Consider the following 20,391-nt stretch of genomic DNA (forward strand, 5'->3'; position numbering starts at 1 on the left):
TATTTTAATAATTTTTTGTTCTTCTGAATAGTTAAGGACTTTGATCCTAATTAGTGTCAATGGTGTTACTACTATGAAGTCCTTAGAATTTTTTTTTTTTTAAGAAATTAAAAATTATGAAAGTTGCAAAACATTAAATTGAAAATTCATTTATTGAATGATTAAATGCAAACATACAATAATTATTCATCTTCATCATTACCAAACTTGTTCCAAATATTTTCTACCAAATCATTTTCAATCGTTCATGTAACTGCCTATCACGAAGATGAGTCCGTATAAGAAGCATATTAGCGAGACTTGGAGGCATCTCGGAAGTATTGGGTGCATCCACATTCGAACTTCTGGTCGAGGTTCCTTCTTCAATTCAGATGTATCATACTGAGTGTATCCATTGCGTTCATTTTTCTACTATCATATTGTGAAGTATGATACATGTTCGCATAACCATCCCTATCTGTTTCTTGTCCCACAAAATACCGGGTTTTTCACTATTGCAATCGAGATTGCAATACTCCAAAAGCCCGCTCCACATCTTTTCGGGTTGATTCTTGAACTTTAGCAAAACTCTGCTTTAGGACCTTGAGGAAGTGAGATAGATTGGATAAATGTTGACCATTTTGGATATATACCGTCAGTGAGGTAGTACGCCATATCATATTGGTGTCCGTTGACCACGTATTGTACCCTTGGAGCTCGACCTTGTAAAATGTCATCAAAAATAGGTGACCGATCGAGGACGTTAATATCGTTTAAGGTACCTGGTGGACCAAAAAAAAGCATGCCATATCCAAAGATCTTGTGAAGCGACAGCCTCCAAGACAATTGTCGGCTTTCCTGATCCACGTGTGTACTGTCCTTTCCAAGCAGTTGGGCAATTTTTCCACTCCCAATGCATACAATCGATGCTTCCAACCATTCCAGGAAAGCCACGTATTTCTCCAATGTCGAGTAGTCGTTGAAGATCTTCTGTAGTGGGTCTGCGTAGATATTCTTCTCCAAATAATTGTATTACGCTTTCTGTAAAATTAGTTAAACACGAAAGTGCTGTGCTTTCACCAAGTCGGAGATATTCGTCTGTGGCGTCCGCCGCGCAGCCATAAGCAAGCATACGAATAGCTGCCGTACACTTCATGTTACAATGCAAACTCCTACTAATTTCACACGAGGCAGAGATGAAGGATAATTTAATCCACTAACCTCAGAGGGCTCTCTCGAGTTCAGCCACACGCATAAGCAGCATTCTCACTCGTCCTGCAGCATTCTCACCTGGTCCTGAACATAATCATACAGTTATTACAGAACTATAGTCCTATAAGTAAAGTCCTAAAGACATAACAGATCACTCATCACTCACCTTAAGTGCCTGGCACTCTCTCAGAAGCTTCGCCTGCTCGTGATACCGTTCTTTGAGCCTCTCAACTTCTTCATGAATAGCCGTAACCCATGGTTGCCTGAAATGCAGCCCATCATTCTGCAAAAAAAGATAAACATTTGTCAGAATATGAACCATAAAAATAACCAGATTAATTACAGTACATACCTCAAAGTCTTTGCAGATAAAGTATCTTTTTCCCGGGAGGTAGTCGTACGTATCATCTTCATCAACGGTTTCTTTCGTGATTGATCCACAGGGGCAAATTTTGGGAATCCCCTGTTGCGCATTTGCAACAAAATCGATCATGTTGTAGTACTCTTTCTGTGCTTTCTTATCTCGAAGTTCTTCCTCCATTTCAAAACCTGCAAGGAAAATCATGTTATCAGATTCATAATTAGCTATAAGGATAGCTTAACACAAATGGTTTCGACTATCCCGAACCCGTAATCGATTTACAATCAATCTCGAACCGTAAAATTATTTATAACTCTTCACGGAACGTAAATCAATCCAGAAGTCAATCCCAACTCAATTTCAAACCCTATATCTATTAAAACCATACGATAGAACTCTCAAACAACAAAGAACCGATTCGAGATGCAGAAAATAACAAACCTAGACGAAAACCGTAAATCGAAAAAAATTCCCAATTCGATTTGAAACCTAAAATAGATTTTTACCACACGATAGAACCCTAGAACTGACTTAATCAACATGCATCAACACCTAATCCACAAATATTGAGTTAAGAGCACGCGATTTACCTTCACCGTTTCACGATCTCTGAATCGCCTTTCGCCTTCGGGAGAGTTTTTTTTCCGAGACGGAGAAAGAGAATGAATGTTTTTTCCACATACGAAACACAACCCATGCCATGACCACTCCCGTCTTGCCACGTCATTAAGGATTTGATCCTTAAACCCCTTAATTTAGGATCAATCCTTCGGTTACGACATTTTAAAATTATTTTTTTAATTGCTTTTACCTAAGTTATCGCGCTTAGGATTCATCACGAACCCGCGTTGCGGGTGCTCTAAGACATTAAGTCTTTGAAGTTGATTGATCTCTCTACTTATCTGTATTTGTCATTTTTAGAGCTGTAGGTATATTAAGTCTACATAGATCAAAGCCACAAGAGTTTCTTTGATTATTAAATGATGAATATTTTTTGGCTATTGGTATTAAATGAGATATTGAAACTATAGTTAAGATTTATGATTTTCAGCATTATTTACCAAAAGAACTGATAATATAATATATAACTGATAATATAATATATATATATATATATATATATATACACTATCACTATGTATTTGTCAACGACTCAACGGTAATAACTCTTGACTAACTACAAGTGGTGGTGATCTTTTTTGAAAAGTGGTTGTGTTTATTTTGGAGACATAAGATGATAAAACCATTAATTATCCTCTGAATCGAAGACACAAATCAAGAAGATAAATTTAGGTGTGGGATACCAATCTCACGTCAGAATATATTTACCAGAAAGAGATTTGGCGATATCGCTAAAGCAATATAAAGTAGTTTTGGAATTGCAATACATGGTAAAGTAATTGACCAAACGAATTTTATTCTTACTTTTCTTTAGTGCAATGTCTATTTCAGTAGCTCTTATAATATACGTACTTGAAAGGTTTATATTATTTACAATACGATATAGTTTATCAAATTCAAAGACACGTGAAAGAGTTTGGCATAAAGTTGGCCCCATAAAAGATCCAAATTATCAACCTACAATGCTTTTAAGCAAGGAAAAACAACTTTGAATTATGCTTTATGCATGTCAGTTTTTCCTAAGAAAATCATGTTCTGATAGTCGAAACCCAATAAAATTAAAATTTCTAACCGATGAAATATATAGTTATAAAATGTATTTTAGAGACAAAAAAATTACCGTAAATGCAGAAAATTCGATTGTTATTAAAATATTCTGAGCAAAATGGACGGTATTAATGTTATAAAAGGACAGTATTTTTAATGAAACTTTACTGCCGACTTTCTGGAAAGCTAAAAACAAAAGTAAAAAATAGTCATAAAATGATGAAATAAACATTACAAATTGGTTTACAAATATCACAAAAGTAGTTCTCGGATTCCCATTTCAGTCACGTCACCTGATTTCTAAATAATCAGCCAGACCTTATCGACCGGAGTAGTTCAAACACGACTCAAATAATACTTTACTACTTTGACTTGAGAAAAACAAAACTTCAGTTCATGTAAGTCTTTGATACTGATTGATTGAATGTTTATTATATTTATTTTATATAAAGTTGGTTTATAAAAATGATTCGTAAATAAATTCAAAGTAGTTAAGAAAAGAAACAATATATTTAATTCAATCTAAAAATATAAAAAGTGTTTATTTCAGTTTTTAATATATCATATTCTAAATTTACTAAGTTTTTCTCTCTTAAATTTAGATCTAAAATAAAACTATTTTAAAAAATTATAAATATTTTGTGTTGAGTTTCAAATCTGCATACATATCATTTACCAGTATCATCATCCATTATATCTATGATGAAATTGGTGCGTAGATGATCTTTACATATACAATTGTCAAGATGGTTATTATAGAGGTGAGAAAATATTTCTCTTCCAAAAATTCTATAACAATCAAAGAGTAAAGATTTTTTAGGAGGTGGGTGGTGATTAACTATAGATTTTTCACTTTGCCTGGCACAAACTTATTTTATGGCTGGTTAAGAGCATGGCTGGTTAAGAGCATGGCCAACGAGATAATTTAGTTTTGGAATTCTAAGAAAAAAAAAAATATATATATATATATATATATGTATGTATATATTATATATGTGTATGTAAATGCGGGAAACGTAATCCAAAATATCTGATTTTAGATATTTTAGTTTTGTTTTCCGTAAAATTTAGAACTCCGTAATTACATACAAATATATAAGATATACATACATATATATGTACTGTTACAACCCTAAAACTAAAATTCTTTGATAAAGTTGTTCTAAACTTTCTCCCCTCAGTTCAGACCTTGAGCATCTCCTGATAAATAATAGGGTGAATTAGCCAAATAACCAAATTTGAAAAGAAAATTAAGTGTATAGCATTGATTTTGACATAATAAAGCCCATAACAATTATGTCAACTTCTATCCGGTAATACTCTTTTTTTGTTCAAGTTGTCAGTAATAGAGAGAGAAACTGATGATATCAACTAGAGATGGCATTTGGTACCACCCGCCCCGCATTGGCCCGCCCCGCTGCGGTCTCTCTCTCCGGCGGTTCTTTGCGGGTAAGCCCGCCGTGACCCGCGGTACTTAAACCTCTGCCCAAACCCGCCCCGCTTACTACATAGGACATTGCGGGCTGGCCCGCGGGTATGCAAAACATGATGTTTCATTGGGGTGAGCTTGAGAAGATGTTGTTGTTGTTGTTGTTGCACGGTGCAACTTGCTTCGGACGAGGAGATGGAGAGTTCCAGTGGAAGCTCGAGGAAGGAGAGAAGCTCCAGTGGTGGTGGAAAGAAGATGGAGAGAAGCTCTGATGGTGGTCTTAGTCGAGGAGAAGAAGAATCGGTTGGTGGTGCTGCTCCTCTGGTGCTCGTTGGTGGAGTCGTGCTGTAGAGAACCCTGATCGCCATTTTCGTCTCTTGACTCTTTTTTTTCAGGTGTAAAGACAGCAAATGAGGAAGTGGTCGCGGGTTATGTCGACCCCGCAAGACCCGCTGAGCCTAGACCGCAAAAGCCCAAACCCGCATGACACTTACCCGCGAGACCCGCTTTTAAATGGGCTTCGATTACCTTTACCCAAATCCGCCCCGCATGGGTCTTGTACGGGCCAGGCCCGCGGGCTGCGGTCAAAATGCCATCTCTAATATCAACAATCTGACACCCCACAATTAATTATCACACGTAATTCAATCAACACCACACATTTGTTTAACACATAAATATACATCTAATTTTTCTATACCATATTACTAAAAATAATAGGATTCAAAATCCACTCACACCTAGTAAATACTAAACTTTAATCCAAACCTCAACTCCAAAATAATAAACCCTAAACTTTAAACATCCCCTTCCATCTAAATACTAAACCCTAAACCCTAATTACTGAACCCTAAACCCAAATATAAACCTTAAACCCAATTATCAAAATCTGAAAATAGTATATAATATTATGTAATATTAAACTAAATCCAAACAAAACTCCTCAATGCTAAACTCAGACCTAACTTTTGAATACTAAACCCAAAAATGCTATCACTAAACCCAAACCTAAACTCCCACCTTCCAAATACTAAACCCTAAATCCTAATCACTAAACCCTAAACCCAAGTATAGACTATAAACCCAAATAGAATGGAACAAAATACATAGTATAGTATAAATTGTAAGCAAAAAAAAACCCCTTTTTTAATCGTCAAATGGAACATACATAATACGGTCACTAAACCCAAACATCAACCCCCACCTTCCAAATACTAAACCCTAAATCTTAATCATTAAACCTAAACCCAAGTATAAACTCTAAACCCAATAGTATAGAACAAAATAAATAGTATAGTACATATAGTTGTAAACAAGAAATTGATAAATAATGAATTTATCAAACAATCGATGGTACAATAATACAACAACCGTAGCATACTATTTAGTTTGGTACTTGCGAATTGTACAAAAATATAAGAATCGTACTATACTATAATTTTCTTTCACTACATATAGTATAGTCGACGAGTTCATCTTCTTCACATCTTCCTCTTTTTACAGACATGGTGATACACACATTCACTAGTACAGAGTAATTATTCTTCATCATACCATATCAATACAGCATACTATAACAATTTAAATAACAATGAAAAAAATCAAGATGAACAACATTGAAAAAAACTAAAAAAAAAAAAGAAATTGTGATGTCACCTCGTTGTTGTCTACGGTGCCATCTTCTCCTCCAAACTCAATTCTACAAGCCCAAAATCCATATTATTTCTTAGTCTAGTGGTTTGTATTCGTATGTATAAAAAAAACAGAGATTGGAGGAGAAGAGGAAGAAGAAGAGAAAGAGATGTGGAACAATGATAACCACAATTTATTAAATTATTTATTTAATATTTCTTTTGATAAATAACTCTCAGCAGGTCACACAGGTTGAATTGAAGGGTAATATAGCATTATTACATAAAATATATGTACTATAGATGAAAGTTAGGGGTTTTAGCTATGTAATGAATTATAATTTGTTTGAAGGTTATACAGCCCAATTTCCCTAAATAATAATCATTTACGTGGCATAAACTTATATTATGGCAAAATAGCTGACTTATGCATATTGTCTAGTCAGTTCCGAAAGTTTACAGTTATATCTAGACACTGATAAACTCATTAAAATTTTTGAGTTCTATCAAAATTTGTTTTAAACAGTTGTAACATGCTCAAACTAACATGTGTCAATTAAATAATAAACATAACCAATTAATTGTTGAAGTGGCAATGATATCAATAAAATAGTGGGCAAACGGTCGATCTGTTACCAAATGTATTCTAAAGTACCTTCTTAATATGATAAAAAATAAAAATGTTATAATCAGAGATAACTAATTTAGAAGCAGATCCTCCTAAATAAGACAGAGTGTCATTCTTATGCTTTTGGCTTCCGACTTACAAATCACATATTCTTTTTACCTCTAGACTAAGAAAAAATAAACTTCTATATAAAAAGAAAATTTTTCCATATTTCAAGATATAATCTTCTTTTTTTAACAACGAACAGCTATTATATAATTCAAACTTGAGGTGCATGGTCTACCCAGACCAGAATAAAACAATCAATGTAGTAAAGAACTCTATAAAAAGATCTTGCAATCTTGGCTAACGAGTCCGAAATTCCATTTTGTGCCCTTAGAATATGATATATTTCGAAGTCCGTAAAATATATCTTTAGTGTCTTTATTGCCTCCAATTCAGTTGCAAAACTTGACCAAGCAAGAGGCTCTTTTATCATCGCGATCAAATCTTTGCAATATGTCCAAAGCTCTGACAAGATAAATGTTGTAGCATTCTCTTCATTGCCCATCGCAGTGCTTCCACTTTCAAATGTAAAGCAGTTTCTCGCTTTCTTAAGTTTCACATCCCGTAAGTTGAATCTTTCCTAGACTATCATTCCATACCCAGCCACAACCACTGAACTGACCTGTGGAAGTCCACGAACCATCCACCATACAGATATGAGGGATTCCTCACTACTATGGTCCAGTAGAATGGGAGGTACCAAGTCATTCACATTAAACCAGGCATGGCACTCACTTTCTGCATATCGAACTAACTTCATGGGATCCCTGTCGATCCCCCTAGCTAAAAAGTTTATCATTCTGAGACTTCCAAATATACCAGATTATCCATGGGTAAGGATCCATGTCCAGTTCTGGTTCAATGAAGCTATTCTTCCTCCGGAAGAGGTAATCTATATTCGCATAAATGCTTGATAGCGGAAATATATCAGGACTAGATGGTGTAGTCGATAGGGACCATACTTGCAAGGATGGAGGAAATTCAAATATAGTATGAGTAATTGTTTCTTCCGGTTCCCTACATCTTGAGAAATAATTATCGCATCTCATATTATGGCGTGTCAAATTTCTCGTTACAACCACATGTCCTGTTAGGAGTTGCCACATAAGATTCTTATGACATTATCTTTTGAGGTGTTTTTACTTTCCAAACAAAGATTTAAAGTTTGGCTATACTGGGCTCCTGGACCTCCATTTCTTCATCAGCTCTCATTAGGTTCCGAGCTACCCAATATCCAAATTTAACCGTGTACTAACCATTCTTTGTAAAGTTCCAGCAGAAAGAATCACGTAGATGAGTAGAGCTTATGGCTAAATTTCTTATAAGAGGTATATCATCAGGGGCTACATAGTTCTCTAATAATCCAACATCCCATTCCCTTGAGGCTCCAATAATAAAGTCACTGACTCTCATGTTTAGGTGCAAAACATGGGCAGACGATCGAGCCGGCCTAGCCAGTATAGTAGAAATCCAAGGGTTTTCTCACACCTTTACCTCATATCCAAAATGAATTTTCTGTCTAATTCCCAAAAGCAATAGTTTTTGTGACGCTGAAATACTAGTCCACACATATGATGGGTTGTGTACTGAATTTATTCGCAAAAGCGAACTCATTCTGTAATATCCCCCTCTCAAAACTCTCGCCACTAGAGAGTCAGGGTACTGAACTAATCTCCAAAATTGCTTGCCAATAAATCCATGTTGAACTCGTAAATCATTCAGAAACCAATCCCACCCTCTTCTCTTGGTAAACATAGCTTTTTCCATTTTCCTAGTGAATTCTCCTCTTAGGAAGATTGAAGCTCCACTAGAATTTTGCGATATGGCGCTTGCAAGATTCTCACATATCTCAAGCGGGAGCAAAAGGATAAACATGACGTATGTCGGAAGAGTTAGTAAGGTAGAGTTGATTAAGACTTTTTTTCTCCTTTCAATAGCCATCTACTCGTCCTTCCATTTATTATGTTCATTAATTTATCTTTGAACTACTAATATCTTCAGGAATCACTAAGTGGGACCCCATTCCTCCTTCAGTATGGATCACAAGTCTATCTTTTAGTTGCTATCTAACGTTTTCACCATTCCTCTTACCAAAGAGTAAGGAGGATTTCTCAAAGTTGATACACTGGCTGGTATTTGTCCATATTTCATAACTACTTTAATTACTTATTCACATTTACGGGGCTCCGTCTTACAGAAAAAAAGACTATCATCAGCAAAGAGAAAGTTGATACCGAGGGACACACATGTGTAACACGCATCCCTGTTATTTTTCTTTGGTTGTCATGTCAATATAATATTTGAGGTGATTTGACTTTTAATGGAGTTTTATATGATTTCAATAAGTTGCAGAGATTTAGGTGATTTTTGTTAAACCACTCTAGAATATAACCTAAAACCATGAGATTTGAGTTTTAATTTTTGTAACTAACAAACTCCACCCAAACACTCTAAAATCACCTGAAAACTTTAAGACTCCACAACTTAAAATATTTTCAATAATAGTGGATTTTAGAGTACTCTACGAAATGTTAAGTTCAATAACAATGAATTTTAAATGAGTTTTTAAAATTTATTTTTGAATAACAGTAGATTTGTCATTTTAATACAAATCACCTAAAACTCTCAGTTGAATACACCCCCCTAAATAATTCGAAAAAGAAAAAAACTGATTATCCATTTATCTGAAATATGGAATAATTTATAAAACTTGGTCTAATTTTTTTTAACTATCCATTAAAAGTATGACAAATGATAGATATGACTCCTTCTATTGTATTTTAGTTTTAAATGTCATTTAATAATTATTCACATATATATAAACAAAAACATATATTTTATTATTATAATTCTTGTTAAAACATTAAATAATTTATATTATTATTTATTAATAGATTTAATTCATATGATTTATACTGTTTATATTAATTTGGACTAAAATTAAATCAATAAGTAATTCTAAACAAAAAAAATTAAAAAGTTTTAATTTAAAGTAAACAAAATAATAAACATATTATATATTTTTTTTGGGTCTAAATGTTAAAATTTATACCATTTTTAAGAGTTTACAATGTTGTGTAAACACAACTTATTACAAAGAAGGAAAAAGAGCAAGGAAAGGAGCAATAAGAGAGCAATAAAAGGAGAATAGCATTAACTATATGGGGAGATAAACCAAAAGTACAACTCAAGCAAAGATGGGGGAGGAGCAGAGACAGTGGGTCTTGAAAGAGCCAGAAGTCTATCTCGCACAGTACGATCCACCACTCGGAACACAGCCTCTTGAGTTGAAGACACACCGGTAAAAACCCTGGCATTACGCTCGCGCCAGATGTTGTAAATGATGACTTGATTTAGGAGCTTCATCACCGCAACCGCTCGCCGGGCATGAGGACCAGGGAAGTGCTGGCAAAGGACCACGACCGCATCAAGTGTAGCCGGAGGAGTCGCCAAAAACCTGCCACAAAAACGAGTCTAAGTAGCAACCGCAAAGGGACAATCAAAGAAAAAATGGCTAATAGACTCATCAGCTACAGAGCAGAGAACACAACCTGGTTGGATATTCAAACCCCAAGATATCAACCGATCACGCGTTGGGAGCCTACGAAGGAAGGCTGTCCAAGCGATAAACGAACAGCGAGTAATTTCCTCTCTGAACCATGCCACTGAATGCCACTGAACTAGGGGAATTGGAACACGCATCCTCTCCCAAGTTACCTTAGATGAGAATGAGTTTCCAAAAGCGCCAGAACTCGTTCTCCACAAGTATGTATCGCAGCCATAGGTTGCAGATGGAACCGGCAAGGTAGAGAGAATAATCTGAAGAGTGATTGCATACTCAGAGCGAGCCGAAGGGAGATTCCAGTGGTCGTTGGTTACTGCTTGAGATACAGTAGCATCAAGCGGAATCCTAAGATCACGGGGGCCTGATGGACCAGAAAGGAGGTGTAAAGGACCCAACTCTGTCCAATAATCATATCAAAACAAAGCTGTGCATCCATCTCGAACACTACATCGAAAATAGGTATGAAGTTCTGCTTTCATCTGAAACATACTCCTCACAGTCTTTGAGAACCTTGGCGAGTCATTCACTAGCCATAAAAATAGATTTGCGGGAACATATTATATTTTATCTGAAATATGTGGAAATTTATAAAACTTTGTCTAACTTTTCAACTTTTGATTAAAAATAAGAAAAGTTCTATATATATAAATGTATATGTATTTGTTCCTCCTTGCTCATGTCGTGGTGTGAGCTGTAGTGGTCTTCTGCTCCGGTTCCTCTCTGGTGTTTCCCTCGGTGGTGTTCCACTTCGCCTTCATCAGTTTGTTCTTTTGACGGCTGGCCATTTCAGATAGATGACTGGATGTAATAGTGCTGGTTTGCTGACGCGGTGGTGGACTTTCCAGTGAAGTGGTTTAGGTTGTTGGTTGCAGATTTGAGAAGGTCAACTCAACTTAATATTTTTCTAAAGATGTTTTAATTAATTTGGGGTATTTCGGGGATATAAAAAATCTAGACTAATATCTAATAAGAAATTCATTTCATGGATGAACTTCTTTCTAGATATTTGAATGAGTTGTAAACAATAGATTCATATCCACGTGATCACATGATGGAGTATAGTTAGGGTGCCTTTGAGTCAATTTTGCTTTAAAATCCAAAGTTCTCATACTAATAAGAATGAATTGGTAGGATAATTATATTGAGAAAAATATTAGACAAATAACTATGTAATAAAGTAGGAAGTTTGAGGTGATAATTTGGCATGAAAATATCACTCTCTCATTTTCTGCGTGTGAAAGTTTGGCAAATGCATTGTCTAAATTTTACTATACTATTATATTCACACATTTTTTTTATAATTTCATATTTTCGACGTTTTGTTTTAGAAATTCTCTTTGCTTACCGGAGCAATCTTTATTCACCGCGTAAAAGATAGATTCGAGCAATTGGGAAGTTGACACAAGAAAATAATTATCATAATATAAATCATAAAACTATACTATAATATATGTGTTTGACAAATAGTATAGAATAATCAATTTTTACAAATAGCATATAAGTAAACATAATTGTCTTACTAACTACAATAATTAACCCAAGCAAAATAAAAACACTCAACGCATGGAACAAAATAAAGACCAAAACATATTATAATTTTCCATTATCACCGTAAACGAAACAAAAACATAGAGAAAGATGAGGAAGAAAAGAGGGAAAAAAGAAGGACAAGAAGAATGAGAAAAATAAAAAGGAACAAAGAGAAGAAAAAAGTGGAGAAATATGTAATAGAAAAAGTACTATAAAAAAATTATATTGTGTTACTAAAATAGAATAGTATTTAGTACTTACAATATTTTATAACCAATTACATATTAGTTGTTCAAGGAGAGTTAAGACTCTAGACAAATCAATTCATATAAAATTATTTAATCTATATACTCTAACATGATATATCAAATGTTATAATATATATATATATATATATGTTTTAAAATTTTCGAAACACATCATAAATAGAAATATATATATATATATATTTCTGAGAGTATTTTATAAATCTGAATAATTGTTTTTAAAGAAGCTAGAAAATAAATAAGATTAGAGGGAAAACATCTTACAACAAAATAAAAAGAAAATAAAGAAAAAACAAAGCCACTACATATGCTTATACATAAGGTTATAATTGCAATTAATACATAATATATATTGTGTATCCTAGCCATTTAGTTGCTGTGGTTATTTGCCTAATTAATTTTTTTTCATGGTTATATTTGCCAATTTCTCTACTAAAAAACCACTATCGGGTAGTTATTTTTAATTTATAAAATCGACGGTGGGTATTTATAATATAATTGAATATGGTTGTCTTGTCTGTATATTTTATGGATCGAAGGTGCAGTATGTCAATGAAGAAGCTGTAGGCGTCGTTAATTTGTTTTAACTATCTGAGAGCTTCTCTTGGATATATCAGTAACTTGCGACAAATTTAATGCATGTTTGTTCCATTCTTTTGCAAATGATCACGCGGATAGCTTATGATATTGCAATTTACGATATAGGAGTTTTACGATAATCATAGATTTCATTTGTGGTTTTTAGCAGTTTATTTGTTCTTTTTGCTACTTTTTTTTTACAAAAGGTTTGCTATTAAATACTGCTAGAAAAGTAACAAGAGCATGGCTCAGCCATAGAGTTCAGAATAAGAAGTCTGCTACTTATTTTTCAAGTAATCTTTTGTTATAAATAAACATTAGTATAAAAAAATTTAACATTTTACAAAAAATGATACAATGATACAATGTCTTTCTATCCAAGATATCAAATATTCAGGGTTCAATAATAATCATGATGTTTAGATTCTGAGTTTGAAAAGAACATTAAGACTTTGTATTGCTAAACAAAGCTCAATAAATAAATGAAGATGCCACTCGTGATGCTAACGATCTTCTCCATTTAGCTTTACAAAAAGATGTGTCTCTTTCTAACAACTTTGTTCTTCAATGGGTTTATGCGTTAGCCTACAATTGTGAAGGAATCTACAATGGTCCATATATGCACAATTTAATATATACTATTACATATTGATTTCATAGATACTTTGAGGATAAAACAGAATTTTTTTTTTTTAGTTTGGACATGGGTACATCTAATTTTTGGCTTTGAAGATGCCGTCAAAAAATGCCAGTATCAAACGAGGGTTTATCGACTTGGCAAAGCCGATAAAAAGGCCGATATACCAATTTTAAAACTTCACGCTTTATTTTCTTCAATATTTTCCTAAGAATGTTATCGACATCTTATGATAGTTCTAAAGACATCTTGATTTTTGTGCAGATAGGGCAAACACAAAAAATAAACATGAGTGAATTTGTTAGTTTTTTTTCGGTGTAAAGTCTTGTAAATACCTAATCCTACGATGTCTTATGCTTTTTTTTTTGGACATCCGATGTTTTATGCTTTGTTTAGTCGTTGAATGGAAAAATCACATGTCAATGGAAAATCACATGTTCAGCTGTAGTTAAATCACAGAATTTCCAAGTTCTTGATTTATAAACTAAATGTTCAAATAAACCTTTTACGCATAACTATAGTATTTAAATAACAAAAGCAAACGGCCTTGCTATTTTCTTAGATAAGTGTCAACAAAATATCCAGACCCAAAGAATCAAAAGGAAACTGATATAAATACATAGCCCCAAACTGCTATACCTAAAATTTTGGTATTAAACTCGATCTGACATAAGAATCAAATGATTATCCAAAATATAAAAATATATTCAAAAAAATAAAAATAAATATATATTAAAAAACTATTAGTTATATTAATATTTGTAATAATTTAAGTATCATATATTATAATTATAAACTGGAATATATTAATTAATATCTTGTTATTTTTGTAGTTTGGATATTTTGAATAATTTAGATACAATAACTGAACTGTATCCATAGTTATTTGCAAATAAAAAAAATAAACTAACGAATATTTGAATAAAAACCGAACCATACAAATCCTGACCACAAAAATTAAAAAATACTCGAGTAAAACCTATCAAAATACTCGTCGTATATAGTTTAATTGTTTATTTTTATTTGCAAATAATTATGGATACTCGAGTAAAACGTATCAAAATATCCGTTGGATTAGTCGGTTGGGCATGACTCCCCAAGTTATTTAGAAAGAAAAAAACCTATCAACATATCCAGAATTTAAAAGATCTAATCTGAACCGAAACCAGAAGCAGCGCACCTAAATCTTGAATTTAAAGAGTTAGGTTTCGAATTCGACCCACATGGTTAGGCCATAACTTTGTCGGCCACGAAGCCTAACAAAACTAACTTGGTGAAGGAATCCGAAATTTAACGTGCCAGATCCCATAATATTTAACAGCCCATTAAGATAAACCAAAGCCCACACCTAAATAGTCAAGTAACCCGAAACATACCGGGTCAGAATCTTCACTGTACGAATCGAAAAGAAGGACACGGCGTGGATCGCGATGATGGTCTCTCGTATGAACAATTGAACATTCATCCTTCTTACCCGACAACTTTAATCAAAAAGATCCGACCACAGCTTTTAAAAAGAAATAATTAAAATCCTCAAATTGCTCGAACAAAATGTTGTTCCTGTACTATCGTTTGTAGCTTTCCCAGATCCTTTTCTCCATTTCTCCCCCATAAGCTGAATACACAATGAAAACAGAGACGTAGCAAATCGTGAGATCTTGATCTGAGAAGACTTAGAGGTTCTGTTTCTTCTCTGTGATTGCGTTAAGATGTTATATAAGCTCTGACAAATGATGGGTCTCGATCAAGTTTCCGTCTTTATTAGTTTTTTTTTGGGTTCTCTCTGATATTGATTTTATTTACAAAAAATGTTTTTTCTTTTATGCACAGATTTGGTATTATTGGTATGGTTTTGTTCGTTGCAATATCCACTAGCTTAGATGAAGACTATATTAAATGAAACCAAAACTTGTTAGAGAACTTCTTTTCCTGAAGATGTTACCTTGTTTGCTTTTTATATAAGATGATCACATTTATTTCGAATAACTGAACTGAGAATTGGGGAAATGATTCTGAATAAATACTTTTTGTTGCAGGTCCTTGTCTCTGAGTAGCTCAAAGAGCTGATTCAAAATCGTTGGATGGTCTTGAGAAACACCCACATTCCAAGATTTTAGAAAAAGTGATGTGCGTTTTTATATTTCACATATGTTACGCCATCTTGGATGGCTATTTGGATTGAGCAGAAGAAGAAGTAGGCGAGCAAAGACACTTGACGCTAAACCTTACATAGATAATAGGGTTAAGCCAGTACTAATGGTTGACACGGTTCAAGAAGTTGCCATTTATATCCACAGGTTTCATAACCTTGATCTTTTCCAACAAGGGTATGTGACATTTCTTTGCCTTAACTCAACATTTTTTCTAGAAAAAGAGTTCTAATTCATTTATTTTTATTAGATGGTATCAAATAAAAATCACCATGAGATGGGAAGATGGTGATAACACTACTCGTGGTATTCCTTCACGAGTCGTTCAGTATGAAGGTACTTTATATAGCTTTCTTGTGATCTTGTCTCTTTTTGAGTATAGTTTAGACAGAGAGGATTGGTTTTGTTACAGCTCTGGAATCAGGCTCTAATGGAGTGTGGAGGATAGATGATAAAGATAATAGTTTCTTCACACAGCCTTTCCAAATCAAATACGCAAGGCAGGACGTTCGTCTGTGTATGATGATTTCATTCACTTTGCCACTACAAAGATACGACGTAACAATCTCTACCTACTCATTACGCACCCTAACAACTTCGAAAGTTATGTTTTGTTATATGAAGTTGTGAGATGAATCTTTGGAACGCAGGGGTCGGCTACATCTGCTGCTATATTGAAATTTGAGCTCATGTATGCCCCAGCTATGGATAATGCATCAACGAAGCAATTAGAAGCTTTGCCTGCTGCGATTCATGAGTTTCGTATTCCACCTAAGGCTCTTACAGGCTTGCATTCATACTGTCCTGTGCATTTTGATACACTCCATGCGGTGCTTGTTGATGTGAGTGTCCACATCAGTGTGTTGAAATCTGCTGCTTATAGACGACCTCCAAGTCTATCAAGGTTTGTCAAAAAAGATTTTTTTTTTTGCATTTTACATAACTTAATATCGGGAAAATGTTCAGTTCCAACCTCAAACAATTTCCTTCGTGTTTTTTCCTACCTCAACTTTGTTATCGTGATGATTTCATCTTAAACTAACATTTTATTTCAAATAATTTATCTAAATATCAAATTCAAACCTAAATCAACTTTGACCAAAATGATGTTTTGGTCAACCATCCTTAAATTTACCCGAAAATATACTAAAAACCCCAAATGTATTGAAAATTTTAAAACTATTTTAAAACCTGAAAAACCTAATATACTTTAAATCCAAAAGTGTTCCGAAATTTTATCCCAAAACCTAAAAATGTTTGTGTTCTACATAACTTTATATTTCTAGTTATTTGATATCTCAATCTCAACGTGTTTTGAAGCAGAGTGGTAAGTAACAGTAAAAGTGTCAGTGGCAGCAGTGCTCAATCTTTCAAGAAAGTATGTCCTTATGATTCATTACTGTTTCAGTCTTTTGTTTTGTCTAGATTTAAACCTCTTATTGATTGTTTGTAAACACTTTTGTTAATTGACTAGGCACTTGGTCTGCTTGCTTCTGCTGACAAGAAAATGGTGTTATTCGTTAAAGCATTACTTGGAGCACGCGACATTCTACTCGAGGAAATGACAAGACTTAGCGAGGCAATTGGAAAATCAATTGATTTGTCTGAATTTGTATCAGATATGAACAGTGTTCCCTTATCTCAGTTACCAGTTGCTGGTTCAGGACAAGGCAAGGAACAAAACAGTCCTCTTGAGGTCCTTGCTTTTATTTTTGATGCTAACTAGTTTTTTTATCTGACTATATTTTTCTTCTTATTTTAAAATTTTCCATTCTTTGGTACAGAAGCTGCATATTACATTTGATGTAGCAAATGATGACTGGCTTCATGAACTCTCCAAGGATCATCTAACTCGTTTATTCCACTTACTTGGCACTCAGCTTCATTATCTTTGGAACACGTTTCTTGGATTTCACCGGTAATTTCTTTTGGACTTAAATGATTTATGATTGTTCTCTAAAAGCTAAGATCAACATTCTTGGCTTTTATAGGGATAATAACACAAAAATATTGGAGTATCTTCGTGATATTTGGAGAAAAGATCGAAGAGCTGAATGGTCGATATGGATGGTGTACTCTAAGGTTGAAATGCCACATCATTTTATAAACAGTGGAATGAGTGATATCATAAACCACAGTGCACACAAACGAGCCTCAAGTGTCTTGAAGTTGACTGATGTGAGTTTTAGTGTTCTGTCTCTATTTTGTCAATTTTTTGTTGGCTCATACAAGTTTTGCTCTGATGCAGCCTGCACAACTTGCAGCTAACCGTGCTGAACTTCACCGTCGAAGCATCGCGCAAATGAGGGTTTGTTCTGTGCTCTCTGTCCCATCTTGGCATCACAAGCTGTTGATTTTGATGTGTCAATGCATTTTTTCTTGTGTGGTGCAGATTAACAACCGGTCAATACAAGACATGCATATACTTGGGGATCCTATGAGAGTTCCTATTATTATAATCGAACGTGTCTTGAATGCACCAAGACGCACTTTAAGTGATAATTCTTACTTGAGACACGTGGATATGCTCGATTCTGGCTTGCTCAACGCAGTCAATGATGAAGGGGAGAAAACAAAAGCTACTAGCTCTCAGAAAAGCGCTCGTGAGCTAAAGATAGTTGTTTTCGTTCATGGTTTCCAGGCAAGTATCTTAAGCTATTAGCATCTGTTTATCACTCTATTGATAAAGTTTTTGTTCATATTTGCTATAATAGGGGCATCACTTGGACTTGAGGCTTGTTCGGAACCAGTGGCTTATGATAGATCCGAAGATAGAGTTTCTCATGTCCGAGGCAAATGAGGAGAAAACACATGGCGATTTCAGAGAAATGGGACAAAGGCTGGCGCAAGAGGTTGTTTCTTTCCTCAAGAGGAAGAAGGATAGGTATGCGAGACAAGGACATTTGAAAAGCATCAAGTTGAGTTTTGTTGGGCATTCTATTGGTAACGTCATCATCAGAACAGCAATCTCTGGTAAATGTCCTTTAGAAATCTCGTTGATGTTGAGTGATTCATCTTTTTAGTTTTGTTTCATCTTTTTTTTTTGATGTTTCAGATGGTTTGATGGAACCATTCAGGAAGTATCTACATACGTACCTATCGCTTTCGGGTCCACACTTGGGTTATCTGTACAGTACAAACTCTTTGTTTAACTCAGGACTTTGGCTCTTAAAGAAGTTGAAGAGTACACAGGTTATTCATCAGCTTACACTCACTGATGATCCTGATCTCCGGCAGACTTTCTTTTACAAACTCTGCAAGGTAGAGACAAACATCTCAACTTTTCTTCACAGGTTCAGTTTTTGTTGTTCTGTTCTAATATTTGGTTTTGAATCCTTTTCAGCAAAAGACGTTGGAACATTTCAAAAATATAATTCTCCTGTCCTCACCCCAGGTACTACTTACTCTTCCCCATGGTTCTAAAGAATCGGTCTAGGCAGCAACTTGGTCTTAGTCGAAATGATTTTATAAAAAATCTGAGTTTTTTTGAAGAATCTAATTTATAGGACTCAAATTGGTTAAAAATGTCTTAAATTGTTTAAAATTGGTATAAATCTATCTAAACTAGTATAAATCTATTAAATTAAGCTATAATTTTGGTACTAATTCACAAATTTTTCTTTCGCTTTATAATTCATCAAAATAACTTTATAATTAAATCCAAAAAGTAAAATAGTTTATTTAAATGTAAATATAATAAATCGTTAACGCCTACCTATTTCTTGAACATTGCTCTTCCCTCTCTCTTTAAGGTTGATTGTGTGAAGAAGTTTGAGAGTTGTGAAGATAATGAAACATCTTTTGTTATGTGACTGTTATACAATGCAGGATGGTTATGTTCCATATCACTCAGCAAGAATTGAATCGTGCCAACCAGCTTCATTCGACAGTACAAAAAGGGGAATCGCATTCCTGGAAATGCTGAATAATTGTATGGACCAGTTACGTGGACCAGCCCCTGAAGCGCCGCATCAGCAAAGGGTTTTCATGCGCTGCGATGTTAACTTCGACATGACTGTGTATGGACGTAACCTGAACTCGTTCATCGGACGTGCTGCCCATATAGAGTTCTTGGAGTCTGATATCTTTGCAAGATTCATAATGTGGTCATTTCAAGATCTGTTCCGCTGATTTTTCCAGAACAGGATGTTGAATTTTGTACAAATTTTGGTGGGACTATAAACTGTTGTATATTAGCTCAGTGCCGGTGCAGAATTTTACAAGGCCGCAAAGAGAAAAATCGACCGTATTAATTTATTACAAATGTGATAATTTATAAAAACAATTTTGCACACTCATGACTTGAACTCACCATCTCTTAACCTCTGAGAAATTTACTAAGGGACTCAACACAAGAAAAGCTAAATGTTGGGTTTAAATGGTTTGATGGGATGAGATATTGAGTTTCATACGTAAACATCATAAAATCTTGGTAAGCTGAGTTTTGTTGGGCATTCTATTGGCAACGTCATCATCAGAACAGCAATCGCTGTAAATATTCTTAGAAAATCGTGTTGATTTTGAGTGATTCATCTTTTGGTTTTGTTTCACCTTCGTTTTTTTTTGCTGTTTCAGATGGTTTGATGGAACCATTCAGGAAGTATCTACACACATATCTATCGCTTTCGGGTTCTCACTTGGGTTACCTGTACAGTACAAACTCTTTGTTTAACTCGGGACTTTAGCTCTTAAAGAAGTTAAAGAGTACACA

At 34.3% G+C, this 20,391-nt stretch overlaps 3 protein-coding genes across 4 annotated transcripts; 1 reads left to right on the top strand and 2 right to left on the bottom strand.

The window, feature by feature from the left end:
* Positions 1-1,245: 1,245 nt before the first annotated feature.
* LOC125603327 lies at positions 1,246-3,912 on the bottom strand. Its single transcript, XM_048774422.1, has 4 exons — positions 3,897-3,912; positions 1,544-1,740; positions 1,358-1,474; positions 1,246-1,275 (listed from the first exon to the last, which is right to left on the bottom strand). The coding sequence occupies exons 1-4, from the start codon at positions 3,910-3,912 to the stop codon at positions 1,246-1,248; spliced, it is 360 nt and encodes a 119-aa protein (XP_048630379.1).
* Positions 3,913-10,106: 6,194 nt separating this feature from the next.
* LOC106362860 lies at positions 10,107-11,041 on the bottom strand. Its single transcript, XM_013802695.1, has 3 exons — positions 11,029-11,041; positions 10,477-10,915; positions 10,107-10,410 (listed from the first exon to the last, which is right to left on the bottom strand). The coding sequence occupies exons 1-3, from the start codon at positions 11,039-11,041 to the stop codon at positions 10,107-10,109; spliced, it is 756 nt and encodes a 251-aa protein (XP_013658149.1).
* Positions 11,042-14,863: 3,822 nt separating this feature from the next.
* LOC125603328 (protein FAM135B-like) lies at positions 14,864-19,976 on the top strand. 2 transcript variants are annotated; one of them, XM_048774423.1, is made up of 15 exons: positions 14,864-15,209; positions 15,567-15,857; positions 15,931-16,016; positions 16,093-16,238; positions 16,331-16,584; positions 17,001-17,058; positions 17,155-17,376; positions 17,465-17,598; positions 17,672-17,858; positions 17,929-17,988; positions 18,073-18,321; positions 18,395-18,653; positions 18,736-18,941; positions 19,024-19,074; positions 19,509-19,976. In XM_048774423.1, the coding sequence occupies exons 2-15, from the start codon at positions 15,679-15,681 to the stop codon at positions 19,809-19,811; spliced, it is 2,394 nt and encodes a 797-aa protein (XP_048630380.1). In that variant the 5' UTR covers positions 14,864-15,209; positions 15,567-15,678; the 3' UTR covers positions 19,812-19,976. The 2 variants fall into 2 exon arrangements, with proteins under 2 accessions (XP_048630380.1, XP_048630381.1); XM_048774424.1 differs by having other exon boundaries at positions 17,004-17,058.
* Positions 19,977-20,391: the final 415 nt, after the last annotated feature.

This window comes from Brassica napus, unplaced genomic scaffold (assembly GCF_020379485.1).
Source record: "Brassica napus cultivar Da-Ae unplaced genomic scaffold, Da-Ae ScsIHWf_3155;HRSCAF=3975, whole genome shotgun sequence".
NCBI lineage: Eukaryota > Viridiplantae > Streptophyta > Magnoliopsida > Brassicales > Brassicaceae > Brassica > Brassica napus.